This window comes from Narcine bancroftii, chromosome 3 (genome assembly GCF_036971445.1).
Source record: "Narcine bancroftii isolate sNarBan1 chromosome 3, sNarBan1.hap1, whole genome shotgun sequence".
NCBI classification, from domain to species: Eukaryota; Metazoa; Chordata; class Chondrichthyes; order Torpediniformes; family Narcinidae; genus Narcine; species Narcine bancroftii.
The window spans coordinates 226,977,252-226,994,546 of NC_091471.1; the positions used below are offsets into that span (position 1 = coordinate 226,977,252).

Consider the following 17,295-nt stretch of genomic DNA (forward strand, 5'->3'; position numbering starts at 1 on the left):
GAGATTATTGCAGAAGCTTTAGAAAGCACCAGGAAAGAATTGGAGGAGTACTCACAGGACTCTGGGGCTGGGAAAACGTCACACTGCTGAACTCTCTTGCCCCACAAAAAGGAAAGTATGCTGCCTCACAGGAATCCACAGTAGCAGAAGCACACCTTGAGGGTCCAAAGTGCTTTTTCTGTGGACAAAGAAAGCACCCCAGAGCCCTCTGCCCTGCCAGAGAAAATGTCTGTTCCAACTATGGAAAACGGGCATTATGCAAAAGTCTGCAGAAGCCCCAAGGCCATAGCCAAGGCCCATTCTCATGCTAATGAAAGGCAGAAAGCTCTTCTTTCTCCATAGACAAACAGGAGAAGAAGAATGCCATGTGCAGCCAACCATCTTGGACAAATGCTACAGAGCAGAGGACACAGTCTTCAGGAGATTAATATGATGCCGAGTTCTATCGGATGGAAGGACACGAAGGAAATGCCAGACTTGCTTCCCTACACATGAATCAGGCGAGTCCACACAATTTATCTGATGCTACTGCTTCAAAATTAATGATGTGAGGGTAAATTGCTTAAGAGATAGTGGAAGCTCTGAATGTTTTATTGACCAGGGATTAGTCAACCGCCTTGCCCTCCCCACACGCCCGAGTGAGCACCAGATCCTGTTACCAGCCAACAGCCTTGTGGCTGAGGTAAAACAGTTTTTCAGGGTTACTCTAGAAATCCAGGGCACAAAATACGAAGGGTTCAAATTACTAGTACTCCCTCACCTCTGTGCCCCGGTACTATTGGGGTTAGATTTTCAGTGCCAGTTAGAAAGCATTACAATAGTGCACAACGGGCCTCACCTCCCACTACGCCTTACAAAGAAACAACACTGCAGCCTGTTTGTCGTGAACATAGAACACCCTCCGCTGTCACACACCTGACCCCAGAATGCACACCAATAGCCACAAAGAGGAGGAGGTACAGCCAGAGGGAAGGAGCCTTCATTAGGACAGAGGTCCTCAGGCTACTACAGGAGGGCATCATAGAGCAGAGCACCAGCCCCTGGAGAGTTCAGGTGGTTGTAGCAAAGTCAGGAGAAAAACTGCACATAGTAGTGGATTACAGCCAGACAATTAACAAATTTACACAACTAGATGCCTACCCCCTGACACGCATAGCAGACATGACCAACAACATTGCGCAGTATAAAGTTTTCTCCACCATAGACCTGAAGGCAGCATACCACCAATTGCCCATTAGAAACAGCGATCGCATTTACATGGCATTTGAGGCAGACAGAAAGCTGTATCAATTTCTGCGACTCCCCTTTGGTGTCACCAATGGAGTGTCCCTGTTTCAGAGAGAAATGGACCAAATAGTAGATGAGTTCCAACTGAAAGCGGTGATCCCCTACTTAGACAACGTGACAATCTGTGGCCACACTCAGGAGGATCATGACACGTATTTAAAATGCTTCTTCCAGGCAGCCGAAGAAAGGAACCTAACATACAACAGGAACAAATGCGTCTTTAGCGCCAAGATGTTTCCAATTCTGGGCTACATAGTGCAGAACGGGGAAATCAGCCCAGACCCATTCCGTATGTGCCCTCTCCTAGACCTCCCAGTGCCACACACACTGAAGGCACTAAAAAGGTGTTTGGGACTGTTCGCTTACTACGCCCAATGGGTCCCCAACTAAGCCAACAGGGCACGCCCACTTATAAAACCTTCAGATTTCCCACTGTGCCCAGCAGCCACCAGAGCATTCAGGGACAATAGGGACCATATCACTAAAGCAACCATGCGGTCTATAGATGAGTCGATCCCATTTCAATCAGAAACGAATGCCTCCGATATGGCTCTGGCAGCCATCCGAAACCAAAACAAATGACCGGTGGCCTTTTTCTCGCGAACCCTACAGGGGTCAGAGGTAAGACACTCAGCAGTAGAGAAGGAGGCCCTAGCCATTGTGGAAGCAGTAAGGCACTGGCGACATTATCTGGCATGCAAACACTTCACCCTCGTCATGGACCAACGGTCTGTGGCTTTTATGTTCAATAACCAGAACAGGGGAAGAATTAAGTACGACAAAATCCTGCACTGGCAGATAGAATTGTCTACATTTAACTACGACATTCTATACCACCCCGGGAGACCCAACGAGTCCCTGGATGCGTTGTCCAGAGGTACTTGTGCCATCCTTAACAACACATCGCAGTTGCAGCCACCTGGGGGGTCACTGGACTGTTTCACTTCATTAAAACCCAAAACCTCCCATAGAGGAAGTGAGGTCAGTGTACAAGAGCTGCCCCATCTGTGTGGAATGCAAACTTCAATTTTACCGGCCAGAGAAAGCCACCCTGATAAAAGCTACCAAACCTTTTGAGCACCTCAGCCTTGATTTTAAAGGCCCGCTCCTGTCCAATAATAGAAATGTCTATTTCCCATTTCCCCTTTGCAATCCCATGTTCTGATGTATTAGCAGCCACTGTTATAAAAGGCCTCCAACCCATCTTCAGCATATTTGGGTACCCGAACTACATACACACAGACAGGGGAGCTGTATTCATGAGCGCAGAAGTACGGCAGAACCTGCACGAGAGAGGGATTGCTACCAGCCGCACAACAAGTTACAATCCCAGGGGGAATGGACAAATTGAAAGGGAAAATGCCACTATCTGGAAAACGGTCCTCTTGACTTTAAAAGCAAAAGACCTGCCTGTTATTAGATGGCAAGAAGTGTTGCCGGAAGCCCTACACTCTATACGTTCTTTGTTGTGTACTGCCACTAACATGACCCCACATGACCATATCTTTTCTTTCACAAGGAAAGCCATGACGGGCTGCCTAAATGGATGATGACACCGGGACCTGTCCTCCTCCGGAAGCACTGCAGACCCAACAAAAAGGACCCGCTGATGGATCAAGTGGAGTTGAAGCACGTGAACCCTCAGTACGCCTTCGTCACATTCCCAGGTGGAAGAGAAGACTCGGTGGCCACCAGGGATCTCGCGCCGGCCGGATGTGTGAACAACACAGATGTCTTTGGATTAACAAGGAGCGCAGCAGCAGTCACTAGAACAGTCATCCATCGAGTCACCCCAGAGGACTATACCACCCACCCCAGAAATCAGGACCCTGGGTACACCTGCCCCACAAAATATCACCACCCTAGACTTGATGGCAGGACCTAATCCTATACAAGAGGATACCCAGCCCACACGGCCACATGGCCGTCCAGTACTTCCCACTCCCACACCTCCAACAAGAAAGGCTGAAAGGCAGACCGCACTCCCCTCCCCTATACCACTACCGAGGAGGTCCAGAAGACAATGGAAGCCATGAAAAATTTTGGACTTATGAACTTAAAAACAAGGGAAGGAGGATGGGTGTGGAGGGGGGGGAAATAATAATTTTTTAAGGGGGGGGTGAAATTATACTGACAATAACCACACCAGCAGTGCGAGTATAAGACAGCTTTAATAAGCTAATATGTATATTAAGAAGTCTTGTCTCTGCAAGATGAACCTGGAAGGCTAGACTGTAGCTCTGGACTGCTTTATATACAAGGTCACCAGGATGACCCCTGGTGCCCTAATGGTGTAATTACATATCACCACATGCAGGACAGGTCGATCAGGTATGGGCAGCGTGAGCTGTAAGGTTCAATTACTCTGGGAAACCACAACTCTTGTGATTCCCAAGACTCACCCAAATTTCCCAGTCCAAATTTCCCAAATGCCTAGTGGATTGGCAAGTCTGTGAAGTGACATTGTCCACTGGGATCAGATCCAAAACGCAAAGCTAAAGTTTACTGCAGCAATCTGAAAATCCTTGTTAGGGAAAGAACATTTATTGCACATTTAACTACATTTCTCCCATAGATGACTCTTGTAAAGTCTCCGCTTTTTAAAAAAACTTGAAAAAAAACTTGAAACAAAAGATCAAATAATGTTGAAAATTTTTTCTTTGGCTTGGCTTCGCGGACGAAGATTTATGGAGGGGGTAAAAAGTCCACGTCAGCTGCAGGCTCGTTTGTGGCTGACCAGTCCGATGCGGGACAGGCAGACACGATTGCAGCGGTTGCAAGGGAAAATTGGTTGGTTGGGGTTGGGTGTTGGGTTTTTCCTCCTTTGCCTTTTGTCAGTGAGGTGGGCTCTGCGGTCTTCTTCAAAGGAGGCTGCTGCCCGCCAAACTGTGAGGCGCCAAGATGCACGGTTTGAGGCGTTATCAGCCCACTGGCGGTGGTCAATGTGGCAGGCACCAAAAGATTTCTTTAGGCAGTCCTTGTACCTTTTCTTTGGTGCACCTCTGTCACGGTGGCCAGTGGAGAGCTCGCCATATAATACGATCTTGGGAAGGCGATGGTCCTCCATTCTGGAGACGTGACCCATCCAGCGCAGCTGGATCTTCAGCAGCGTGGACTCGATGCTGTCGACCTCTGCCATCTCGAGTACCTCGACGTTAGGGGTGTGAGCGCTCCAATGGATGTTGAGGATGGAGCGGAGACAACGCTGGTGGAAGCGTTCTAGGAGCCGTAGGTGGTGCCGGTAGAGGACCCATGATTCGGAGCCGAACAGGAGTGTGGGTATGACAACGGCTCTGTATACGCTTATCTTTGTGAGGTTTTTCAGTTGGTTGTTTTTCCAGACTCTTTTGTGTAGTCTTCCAAAGGCGCTATTTTCCTTGGCGAGTCTGTTGTCTATCTCATTGTCGATCCTTGCATCTGATGAAATGGTGCAGCCGAGATAGGTAAACTGGTTGACCGTTTTGAGTTTTGTGTGCCCGATGGAGATGTGGGGGGGCTGGTAGTCATGGTGGGGAGCTGGCTGATGGAGGACCTCAGTTTTCTTCAGGCTGACTTCCAGGCCAAACATTTTGGCAGTTTCCGCAAAGCAGGACGTCAAGCGCTGAAGAGCTGGCTCTGAATGGGCAACTAAAGCGGCATCATCTGCAAAGAGTAGTTCACGGACAAGTTTCTCTTGTGTCTTGGTGTGAGCTTGCAGGCGCCTCAGATTGAAGAGACTGCCATCCGTGCGGTACCGGATGTAAACAGCGTCTTCATTGTTGGGGTCTTTCATGGCTTGGTTCAGCATCATGCTGAAGAAGATTGAAAAGAGGGTTGGTGCGAGAACACAGCCTTGCTTCACGCCATTGTTAAGTTGGGACCAATGTTGAAAATACTATAGCAGGAAAATACGAAAGTCTGTAGACACCGTGATTGAAGTAAAAACATAACGCTGGAGAAACTCATCTGGTCAAACAGTGTCTTTTATAGAGCAAAGATAAAGATACATAACCCACATTTTGGGCTGGAGCCCTTCATCTAGGTATAGAACATGTAGGCAGGTAAACATTAGTGTTTAGTTTAATTTGGGCCTTGGTTTAATTTAGGCTTCATGGTCAGTACAGACATAATGGGCTGAAAGGCCTGTTTCTGTACTGTTCTGTATTCTATGTTCCAACTGCTTGAACAAAATAATGAAACACATGAATCACAAAAGGATTTCAGGTCTATGACTACAACAAAGTATAAAACGTTATACTGGTGGGAGGTTGGGGGGGGGGGTAGCAGCAGGTGGAGGAGCACAGTACCACAGGCAGGTGGATAAGGGAGGGACGGCACACCAGCCAACAGGGGGGATGGCTCTGTGAACGGAGAGGGAAAGGAGGTGGAGAGCTGAAGACAGTGGGATGGGGAAGAGGGAGGAGGAACGGGGAGAAGGCTAGCAGAAACCGGAGAAGTCAATGTTAATGCCATCTGCTTAGGGAATGCCCTGATGAAAAATCCGGTGTCTGCTTGGTTTGACGGTGCACAAGGCCATGGACATTCATGTCAGCACAGGATTGGGGTGCAGAAATGAAATGGTTGTCTAATGATGAAAATACTACATTTCAGTTCAGACGTTGCAAATTACTGTTGCAATGAACTGATACTTCACTGAAAAGGGGGATCATACTTAATGTTAGAACTTCCTTTATATTTGTGTAAATTTTTACAGACTTGTAGCATTAAGGTGCAAGATGCATGCTATAATCTCCAGACTGCAAAAGGGAGAGCTATTTCCTGGAAGTCACAGGGTTAACTGCCACTGTGTGCTCAGCATGTTCTCCTGAGCTGAGGAATTTCCCAGTATGTGAGGAGTCAAATCTGAAACTGAATTCTCTTACTCTTTATAACTCACTTGTCTTAAAGTTAACGGCTGTCAATTTTGCAATATTTACTTAAGCAAGAATGGATTTTACAATCCTTCCCTAAAATTAATAATATCTTCAAAAGCAGCGATAACTAGCTCACCACCCTTTATCATTTATAATCTATCTACTGCTGTAAACCACACACAAGTGTTGCAACGTAAAACTGAGAAAGCGAAAGAAGATCTGCTTTGGGGAGCAGGGGAATTCCCTTCCTCGGGACGTCAGCGTGATTGGCAGCTTCCACTGCAGGAGATGATGCGGGTGAGGGAAGGGAGTCCCCATAAATAGGAGCTCATTGGACCCATGTGGCAGAACTGGATTCAGCAGAGAGAGCTGCTGCATCAGGAAGAAGATCCTTCATTAGACATCTCAGCACAGAGTGGGAGAGAGATGGCGAGAGCGGCCCCCATAACGGTGCTCATCCTCCTCCTGTGTGTCATGGCCACCCAAGGTACGTTTTATACTTTGTTGTAGTAGTAGAACTGAAATGCTTTTGTGATTCATGTGTTTCATTATTTTGTACAAGCAGTTGGAACATAGAATACAGAACAGTACAGAAACAGGCCTTTCAGCCCATTATGTCTGTACTGACCATAATGCCTAAATTAAACCAAAGCCCAAATTAAACTAAACACTAATGTAAGTGAGGACTGTCTAAATCCCTTTAATTGTAAATAATATTTCCATCAGATTGTCTACCTTTTTAATTGTAACTGAATCTAAGAGAATGGAATCTCTCTTCAGGTTTTCCAATCCCCGGAACGCAGGGACGGTGTCAATGCATTCGGACCAGCTCGAGTTTTATTCGGCCAAAGTTCATCCAGCGCTTGACGTACACTCCTGGAGGATTTCACTGTGAGAGGACGGAGATAGTGTGAGTGGACAAATCAGACCAACACCTTTAACCTTCCCCCACTCTGATTGTTTTCTGACCCACAAGGATGATAACAGGCCATTTCAGCCCATGAGTCCACACCGCCCAATTTGGACCAATTGACCTACACCCCCTGGCACGTTTTGAATAGTGGGAGGAAAGCAGAGCCCCTGGGGAAAACCCAGGCAGACACGGGGAGAGTGTACAAACTCCTTACAGACAGCTCAGGATTTGAACCGCAGTCCTGATGGCTGGCGCTGTAAAGATGTTGCGCTGACCGCCACGCCAACTGTGTGCATTTTGTCCAAAGCAGTAAATTGCATTTTACATTTCACACAGAACAGAAACGGTCCCATGGAGTCTGCGACAAATGCCAGTTCCCATTTGCACATTTAAGTGGGGCCTACAGACAAAAAAAAAGAAAAAAAATGTTATTTATGTGGTCATAGGAGAGAAGTACCTAGAACCAACTAAAGTTGATTGCCTCACAAAGAAGGGGAGCCCATAAATGTTGAGGAGAGTCCTAAAGGGGCCTCATCCAAAGAGAGGTTGAGATTGGTGTCTCTTGAAGCAGTTTGTCTTTTTTGGTTTTCTGGAAATTTTGAGCTCCAAAGTGGCACAACAGAAAGGCGATGCTTTCGCAGTGACTGGATAGCACGGGTAAAGTAAATAAAGAAGCCTGAGGCCTACTAGCCTTGGAAATGTGGGAAGGAACTACAATGTGTGGCCGCAGGGAGGACCTACAAACCCGAGGATCAGCATTGATCATTGGAAGTGTAATGCAGGCATTGGACCAACTGTACCATTAAGCTGCCTCAAATGTTTAAACTCTGACTCTTTAATGGTATTTACGGTGCTCATTTGATCATAGAGTCATAGTCAGACAATGTAGAACCAAGCCATTTACCTATTTTGCTCCATATCATTCTTACCCTTCCTATCCATATATCAGTCCAATTGTCTTGTGCCTATTGCTACTATGTCCCTGAGAAATAGACCCCGTGCATTTACATTATTCATGCCCCTCGAGATTTTATTAACCTGTATCAGGTCACTCAGTATCCTACAATCCAGGGAGTAAAGACCCAGCCGATGCAACATCTCTCTATAACCCTATCTCTCCACCTCTTTGCTGCATCCTGGTGAATCTTCATGCCACCCCTTCCAACATGTTGATTATCTTTCCTTGTAGCTGGGTGCTAAGAATTGCACACCTTACTCCAAGTGTGGTCGAGCTGCTGGATCACGACATCCCAGCTTTTGTACACTAGACGGGTTCAATGAAGGCAAGCCTGTCAAGCACCTCTTTCATTCCCGTGCCCACCCAGTTTGCACTTTTAGACCTAGATCCCTAGGTCCCTCTGTTCGACAACACTCTCCAGGGCCCTACCATTCATTATGGAAATCCTGCTGGAATTTGAGTTCGCAAGGACCACCATCTCACACTTGTCAGAGATTCTGTTGTAAACTTGTATATCCTTCCTTACTGTCCACTAAATCAACCATTCTCAATAGGGGCCATACACCCCCACAGTTAAGTAAAAGCCTTGATTTCTTTTCACCTCACATAATATAAATATATATTGTTTTAACATTGTCAGCATGAGAAAAATATGAAAGAAACCAAAACTTGACTGCTTCACAGGGAAGGGGGCCTACGGTGTACAGTCCTAAGGGGGCTGTACCCACAAGAGAGCTTAGAATGGAATCAGAATCAGAATTTATTGCCACGAACACATCACCAAATTCGTTGTTTTGTGGCAGCATCAGAGGGAAAACATAAATAAAATAGAACAAGGAAAGGAAAAAGTGAGGCAGCGTCTTTGGTTCATTGATCATTCAGGAATCTGATGGTGGAGCGGAAGAAGCTGTCCGAGCAGCTCATCTTGAGGCTCCTGTACCTTTTCGCCCAAGGGTGGCAGAGTGAAGTGTCCCTGGCCTGGGTGGTGGTGGGGTCCTTGAGGATAGAGGCTGCTTTCTTAAGACACCGCCTCATGTAGATGTCCTCACTGGAGTGGAGTCTGGTGCCCTGTGATGTCACACGCTGAGTTTACAACCCTCTGGGGTTTTTTCTTGTCCTGAGCGTTGGCACCTCCATACTAGACAGTGATGCAACCAGCCAGAATATGTTCCACGGTCCACCTGTAGAAGTTTTCGAGAGTCTTCACTGACATAACGAATCTCCTCAAACTCTTCACAAGGAATGGTTGTACTAAATCACCAATTTTCATGTCGTATGCAAAGCCTTAGTTTGAATTTGCACCACAGATATAAGGTTGATGCCAAAAAAATTAATTATTTGATGGATTATCAGCGTTAATGATCAAATTTCAATTTTTGTGAGTCAAATTTTAAATGTCATCTTTTCTACACAGTGTCACGCTGAAAAATAAGATGAGAGTGTGCGTGGATCCTGATGCCAAGTGGGTGGAGATTCTCATAAGAGCCAAGAAAGGTCAGTGTTTAGTGTTTAGACAGAGCTCAGACTCCTGGGAATGAATGGAGATGTGGGATTTTTTTTCACCATGTGAGTCTGGTTCTCCCCCAGTGAGGGCGCTGTTTTCTCCGCCCCCATGACCATTCCCTCTGGAATTTGGCATGTTCTGGTACTTCACTCATGAACCCTTCCTGTATATATAATGCAGAACCCAAAATTACAGCGAACTATTTGATTGCAGTAGTGAAAACCTAATTGAAATGGTACTGAATTTACACTTTGCATTTATTGATATATTTTATGTACCTGTACAGTTCTAGCAAGAAGAATACCGGTTTACATATACATTGTAATGTTATAAGCCCAGAGGACCCCAAAATCCAGGAGCAATAGAAATTCACCAAGACAAATGGTTACTTAAACAAAGGTTACTTTTAATTTTCTTTAAACATGAAAACAGGGTCAAACTTTAACTTATTTCTACTAACTTAACCTAATTTCTAATTCTAAGCACACGTGCATGTAGTGTGTGTAAGTTCAGAAAAGTTCTTTGATTCACAGTCCAATCTCACTTCTCACTCTTCCAAGTTCACTGGTATCAGGTAATTCTTATACTGTGCACAGAATTTAACAATAATGAAGTTCACCAGGCTTTGGTGTTTGAAATGGAAATGGTTACGGCTCAGGAGGGTTCCTGTCAGTTTTCAGAGAGAGATTTGTTGCTCGTTGGACACAAACTGGTTCCTTCTGATCAGCCACTTCAGTGTCTTGCCAAAGAAACTTGCCCCATCAGGGTTTTCCAGATGATAACCTCTTTCCTCCAGGTCACCACAGAGTGCCTTTTTGTTTCCCTTATTTCAAGTGAAACTTTCAAAATGGGGTTTCAAACAAGCTTGCCAGCTTGTCCTGTTCCATTCCTAGATCCTGCTGGCGAACTGTAGAACCCGCTCAGAGAAAAGCTTGTTTGACTCTCTCTGCTTGCAAAACCACATGACCTTCCTAGTACAGAAAACTGCACTTAGACAGACTGTGGAACCGGACCTAACCTTCCAAATTCGTTCATCTGTTGCTTTCCAAAACAATAATCCATTACTCCACAGCATGTCCCATGAACACCTACTTGTGACGTCTCTATACGCATTCTTCAAAGTTTTTGCAAAGGCACTCGGAGCCTGGACTGCCTGGCTTGAGCAGAGCTCTGGCATTTTAAATGAGAACTGTTTTGAAGTGTTTGTATATGTTTGTGATCTTACTAAAAGCCCCACAATATATCTCCTTTAAAACATATCTATATACAATATAAAATATAATCCGCCACAATACTCATGCGTAGGCTAAAAAAACTTTATCATGACTCTCTTCTTCCCATCAGCTAACACTCATTAGTTCTATACCCAGGAGCAGAGTTGGTATCCCACAAGCAGATGTTGTGCTATTAGATAGCTAACAAGTGACTTTATAACATTGATTGCATTGCTAGGACCAACTGATGGAGGGCACATTTGATGATAAGATTAAAATATTTTAAAGTAACCTTCACCTGATCCTGCATCGGGTGGGGGTAAAGGAATTCGGGTGTTGGGTGCTGGATGAAGTGCTCCTAATGATTTAGAATGCTGCCCAAATCCAGGCAAGATGAGCTTATTCATCATACTCCTCAATGGTGCCTTGTAGAGATTGAATGTCATTGTTGGAGCCGCCCAATTGCTCATCAAACGGAGGTGCGAGGCACTCCTTCCGACCGATAGCCTGCAGGCCACCCCTGGGCAAGGTGTAGTACCTGTTTAGCCTTCCAGTCAGAGTCCTGCGAAGCTCTGGTTTGCAGACGGTGGATGGTTTTACAGGCAGATTCTGCAAGTTGGAATTGATGGTTGCAAGTGAGATTGGACTGTGAATCAAATAACTTTTCTGAACTTAAACGCACATTACATATACATGCGCTTCAAATTAGAAGGGGGTTAAGTTAATAGTAATAAGTTCAAGTTTGATCCTGTTTTCATGTTTAAAGACCATTAAAAGCAATTTTTGTTTAAGTAACTGTTTGTTTTGGTGAATTTCTACTGCAGCTGGGTTTTGGGGCCCTCTAGGCCCATAACAATAGCTTCAACTGCAATTGAATGTTGACCCTAGATTTTAGAGGCCACATATTGCAGCACAACTGAGGTTCCAAAACTAAGCAATTCTGCTCCGTTTGTGGAAAGTCAGTTCGACAGTTCTCTTCATTCGGATGCAGAAAACACTTGTCTTTGTGTTGAACATGTAAGTAACTAAAAATCATTCCGTTTTCTTTCAGGTGCCAGACGCCGCAATTTTAAAAAGTGAACCAACGTTCTGGAGCCTTCAGCTCCATCGCTGAATTACTGGAAGGAAAATGAAGGGAAACTCTGGACTGTGATATCACCTTCTCAGCCTTCATTCAGCTCTCTCCTCTTCATTGTCCTCTGTGAATAATCTCACTGATGAAGGGCTTGCCTACTCCCAATACAACATCTGTTTACTCCTCGGGAAGCCATCTGATGTTAGTTGTCAAACTTTGTGGCAAACCCAAGGTTTCCTTTGATGCTTGTCGCAATCCAGTGGATATCACTGACATCACAAGATACTGCGCAACTGAATTCAATCGATTGGTGACCATTCAGAAATAATTTTGATTGAACCAAAAAAATTCAATTAGATATTTGAGCATGTGAAAAAGGCTAAATGAAATGGGCGCCAGTTAACTTGTTGTATTGGAAATTGGAAGAGGGGGTGGTGATGGTGATTGAAGAACATCTTAGCTTGTCAATTGCCATGAAGGCATTCTCATTTTGTACTCTGTCCACAAGGAAATCCAGTACATGGGTCTGGGACGACAAGGAAACAGAGTGAATCCTCTGCTTGACCTAAAACTAAGGCTGACGGACCCCTTGAAAAGAGTTCCCATCTGTCCGCCATCCAGCCCCAGCTGACTTGGAAACAATTTGTTAGCATTCCCCATCTTCCTAGTCCCATGTTTCACCCAGATTGAGAGGCTAAAATATTAAAAAGGTTTGAAAAAAATGTTGAAGAAACTTAGCAGGTCAAACAGTGTACTTTATACAGCAAAGATAAAGATACATAGCCATAGGCTGAAATATTCTCCAGAGTTAAATTGACCATGTGAATTATATTATGATGACATTAATTATTAATTATACAGACGAATAATTAGCTAGAATAGTTGAGATGTAAATAATTCCACCCCTTTTCCAGAAGTTATAGTTAATGTTACATTGACTCAAAATCTTTTATGAAACAATTTTTGCACTATCTCCTTTCCATTTTAAATCCAGTTTACATCCTGTGGTACACTGAGGGTGTAATATCTCCGTAAACATATTTGTTTCAGTTTGAATGAAAATATTTTATTCAAAGTTTAAGCAAGTGTCTCCAAATAACCTTAGTTACCACCTCACAGCAATATTTCTGACCATCGAGCTGCAAGATTTTCTCTGTAAATATCAGACCTTAGAATCTATCCAAAGTTTGTGGAAACTCAATTTCTATGCAGATTATTTTTATATTCAATATTTATGTTTTGAAAGGTGGTGATTCTAAAAGAGTCTGATGCAAATTAGGAGATATGTAATTTGTAAATAGGAGCATGGTCCACACTGTGAGTTTTTAGTACTGCAGGATTTTTCACTTTCCTGGTTACATGTCCTTATGGAAGCCTTGTGTTGAGTAGTAATCTGTGCGACTAATGTATGTGAATGAATTTTTGGACATTACTCAAATGCATTCAAGAAAGAAAAATAAAAAGGATTTCTCTTGAAGAGCTTGTTACCATTGCTTTTGAATCTTCAATACTCAGTTCGTGCTTCTCGACATTATAAATGAAATAGCCTGGGGAATGAAGAGCGACTTCCTTAATTCAACACACACACACACACACACACACACACACACACACACACACACACACACACACACACACACACACACACACACACACACACACACACACACACACACACACACACACACACACACACACACAGGTCCGGACTCTGGACTGCTTTATATACAAGGCCACCAGGATGACCCCTGGTCACCTAGTGGTGTAATTACATATCACCACATTCACCCCCACTTAAAAAAATTGTTATTCCCCCCACCCCCCACCCTTGTTCTCCTTCCCTTGTTTGTAAATTCATAAGTCCAAAATTTTTCGTGGCTTCCATTGCCTTCAGGACCTCCTCGGTAGTGGTATAGGGGTGGGGAGTGCAGTCTGCCTTTCGGCCTTTCTTGGTGGAGGTGTGGGAGTGGGAAGTACTAGATGGCCATGTGGCCATATGGGCTGGGGATCCTCTTGTATGGGATTAGGTCCAGCCATCAAGTTTAGGGTGGTGATATTTTGTGGGGCGGGCGTACCTAGGGGTCCTGATTTCTGGGGTGGGTAGTGTAGTCCTCTGGGTTGACTCGATGGACGACTGTTCTAGTCACTGCTGCTGCGCTCCTTTTTGATCCATAGACATCTGTGTTTCCTCCGTGTTGTTCACACATCCGGCTGGTGCGAGATGCCTGGTAACCACCGAGTCTTCTCTTCCACCTGGGAATGTGACAAAGGCGTACTGAGGGTTCACGTGCTTCAACTCCACTTGATCCACTAGCGGGTCCGCTTTGTGGGGTCTGCAGTGCTTCCAGAGGAGAACAGGTCCTGGTGTCATCATCCATTTAGGCAGCCCGTCGTGGTTTTCCTTGTGAAAGAAAAGATACGATCATGTGGGGTCATGTTAGTGGCAGTACACAACAAAGAACGTATAGAGTGTAGGGCTTCTGGCAGCACTTCTTGCCATCTAATAACGGGCAGGTCTTTTGCTTTTAAAGTCAAGAGGACCGTTTTCCAGATAGTGGCATTTTCCTTTTTGACTTGTCCATTCCCCCTGGGATTGTAACTTGTAGTGCAGCTGGTAGCAATCCCTCTCTCGTGCAGGTACTGCTGTACTTCTGCTCATGAATGCAGCTCCCCTAACTGTGTGTATGTCGTTCGAGTAACCAAATATGCTGAAGATGGGTTGGAGGCATTTTATAACAGTGGCTGCTAATACATCAGAACACGGGATTGCGAAGGGGAAACGGGAATATTCATCTATTACATTTAGGAAATAGACATTTCTATTATTGGATGGGAGTGGACCTTTAAAATCAAGGCTGAGGTGCTCAAAAGGTTTGGTAGCTTTTATCAGGGTGGCTTTGTCTGGCTGGTAAAATTGCAGTTTGCATTCTGCACAGATGGAGTAGCTCTTGTTCACTGACCTCACTTCCTCTATGGGAGGTTTTGGGTTTTAATGAAATGAAACAGTCTAGCAACCCCCGGGTGGCTGCAACTGGGACGTGTGGTTAAGGATGGCACAAGTGCCTCTGGACAGCGCATCCAGGGACTCGTTGAGTCTCCCGGGGTGGTATAGAATGTCGTCGTTAAATGTAGACAATTCTATTCGCCAGCACAGGATTTTGTAGTACTTAATTCTTCCCCTGTTCTGGTTATTGAACATAAAAGCCACAGACCGTTGGTCCATGATGAAGGTGAAGTGTTTGCACGCCAGATAATGTCGCCAGTGCCTTACTGCTTCCTGTTGGACTCTGGCTTTACCTTACTCTTAATTTAGTCTATGTGTAGTCTGAGTCCAGCGTGTTCTTTGAATGAAGTGATAGGAGAAGGTATTCGGTTCAACAGTCAATTTATTACACAGCACAAGAATAAAACTTAACAGAGCTCTGGGTCACTCATTAGTTCATAGGTCACCTGCACAGTGAGCTACTCCCCAAGACTGACCCCTATTGTCCAGTTGGCTCAGTTTATATAGATCAACCTTATCATACAGAACAAAAGTTGTCTTCCTTTGCTAGATTTCATTATCATACAGAACAAAAGTTGTCTTCCTTTGCTAGATCTTTTTGCATAAGGGTTATCACAAGTCATCTCCTGTTTTGCAGATATCTGGGGTGTAGCACTCCCATCTTAATCCTCCAGGCCAGACTATCCTGTTGTGTTGATCAGAAATTAATTCATCCCCAGATATTTCTAATCACCATTCTGTTCTTGTCTGGCCAATTTCTGCTGTTCTCTTTAACACCTCCTCCTGCCTTAATCTTCCTCCTAGACTGGTTTTCCATTCCCTTTGTTTCTTGCAGGCCATTCTTTGTTCTGATCTGGCCTGTGTCTCATGTGCTACTCACCACCTCCTTTACTTTGAGCATTCCTCCTAAATCGTTTTATGCATTTCCTCTCCCTGTATTTTGGAGCAGACAATTTTGCTCAGCCAACTTTGCTCCATGCTGTGATTGCCACTTAATCACATTCCTCTTTTCCCCTGAACCATGCAGTAAATATACACTTATTAATTAATCATTTATTTCATAATGTTTTCACCCCTAGATTCCAACATTCCACAATGGCTAGGGCCTCCTTCTCTACTGCTGAGTGTCTTACTTCTGACCCCTGTAGGGTTCGCGAGAAAAAGGCCACCGGTCGTCCATCTTGGTTTAGAGTGGCTGCCAGAGAGGCACATTGGAGGCATCCGTTTCTACTTGAAATGGGATCAACTCATCTATGAACCGCATGTAGCTTTAGCAATATGGTCCCTAATGTCCCTGAATGCTCTGGTGACTGCTGGGCACAGTGGGAAATCTGAAGGTTTTATAAGTGGGCGTGCCCTGTTGGTGTAGTTGGGGACCCATTGGGCGTAGTAAGCGAACAGTCCCAAACACCTTTTTAGTGCTTTCAGTGTGTGTGGCACTGGGAAGTCTAGGAGAGGGCACATACGGGCTGGGTCTGGACTGATTTCCCCGTTCTGCACTATGTAGCCCAGGATTGGCAACTTCATGGAGCTAAAGACGCATTTGTTCCTGTTGTATGTTAGGTTCCTTTCCTCGGCTGCCTGGAAGAAGCATTTTAAATACGTGTCATGATCCTCCTGAGTGTGGCCACAGATTGTCACGTTGTCTAAGTAGGGGATCACCGCTTTCAGTTGGAACTCATCTACTATTCGGTCCATTTCTCTGTGAAACAGGGACACTCCTTTGGTGACACTGAAGGGGAGTCGCAGAAATTGATACAGCCATATTGCCGTCTGCCTCAAATGCCGTGTAAATGCGATCGCTGTTTTTAATGGGCAGTTGGTGGTATGCTGCCTTCAGGTCTATGTTGGAGAAAACCTTATACTGCGCAATGTTGTTAACCATGTCTACTATGTATGGCAGGCTATTGTAATGCTTTCTAACTGGCACTGAAAATCTAACCCCAATAGTACCGGGGCACAGAGGTGAGGGAGTACTAGTAATTTGAACCCTTCGTATTTTGTGCCCTGGATTTCTTGAGTAACCCTGCAAAACTGTTTTACCTCAGCCGCAAGATTGCTGGCTGCTAACAGGATCTGGTGCTCACTCGGGCGTGTGGGGAGGGCAAGGTGGTTGACTAACCCCTGGTCAATAAATCTTTCAGTGCTTCCACTATCTATTAAGCAATTTACCCTCACATCATTAATTTTGATGCACACAGTGGCATCAGATAAATTGTGTGGACTCACCTGATTCATGCGTAGGGAAGAAAGTCTGGCATGTCCTTCCATCCGATAGTATTCGGCGTCATATTAATCTCCTGAAGACTGTGTCCTCTGCTCTGTAGCATTTGTCCAAGATAGCTAGTTGCACATGGCATTCTTCTTCTGTTTGTCTGTGGAGAAAGAAGAGCTTTCCCACCTCTCATTAGCATGAGAATGGGCCTTGGCTGTGGCCTTGGGGCTTCTGCAGACTTTTGCATAATGCCCACGTTTTCCACAGTTGGA

General features: G+C 44.9%; 1 protein-coding gene across 1 annotated transcript; it reads left to right on the top strand.

Annotated features, from left to right (window-relative positions):
- Positions 1-6,431: 6,431 nt before the first annotated feature.
- LOC138756393 (interleukin-8-like) lies at positions 6,432-13,263 on the top strand. The gene is made up of 4 exons (XM_069922890.1): positions 6,432-6,627; positions 6,921-7,050; positions 9,426-9,505; positions 11,781-13,263. The coding sequence occupies exons 1-4, from the start codon at positions 6,480-6,482 to the stop codon at positions 11,807-11,809; spliced, it is 387 nt and encodes a 128-aa protein (XP_069778991.1). The 5' UTR covers positions 6,432-6,479; the 3' UTR covers positions 11,810-13,263.
- Positions 13,264-17,295: the final 4,032 nt, after the last annotated feature.

Excerpts from the sequence above, each read along its gene's own strand:
- LOC138756393 (XM_069922890.1), top strand. The coding sequence starts at position 6,480 with ATGTGGCAGAACTGGATTCAGCAGAGAGAGCTGCTGCATCAGGAAGAA. Across the intron at positions 6,628-6,920 it reads GTGTGTCATGGCCACCCAAG|GTTTTCCAATCCCCGGAACG; the intron begins GTACGTTTTATA and ends ATCTCTCTTCAG. Across the intron at positions 9,506-11,780 it reads TCTCATAAGAGCCAAGAAAG|GTGCCAGACGCCGCAATTTT; the intron begins GTCAGTGTTTAG and ends GTTTTCTTTCAG.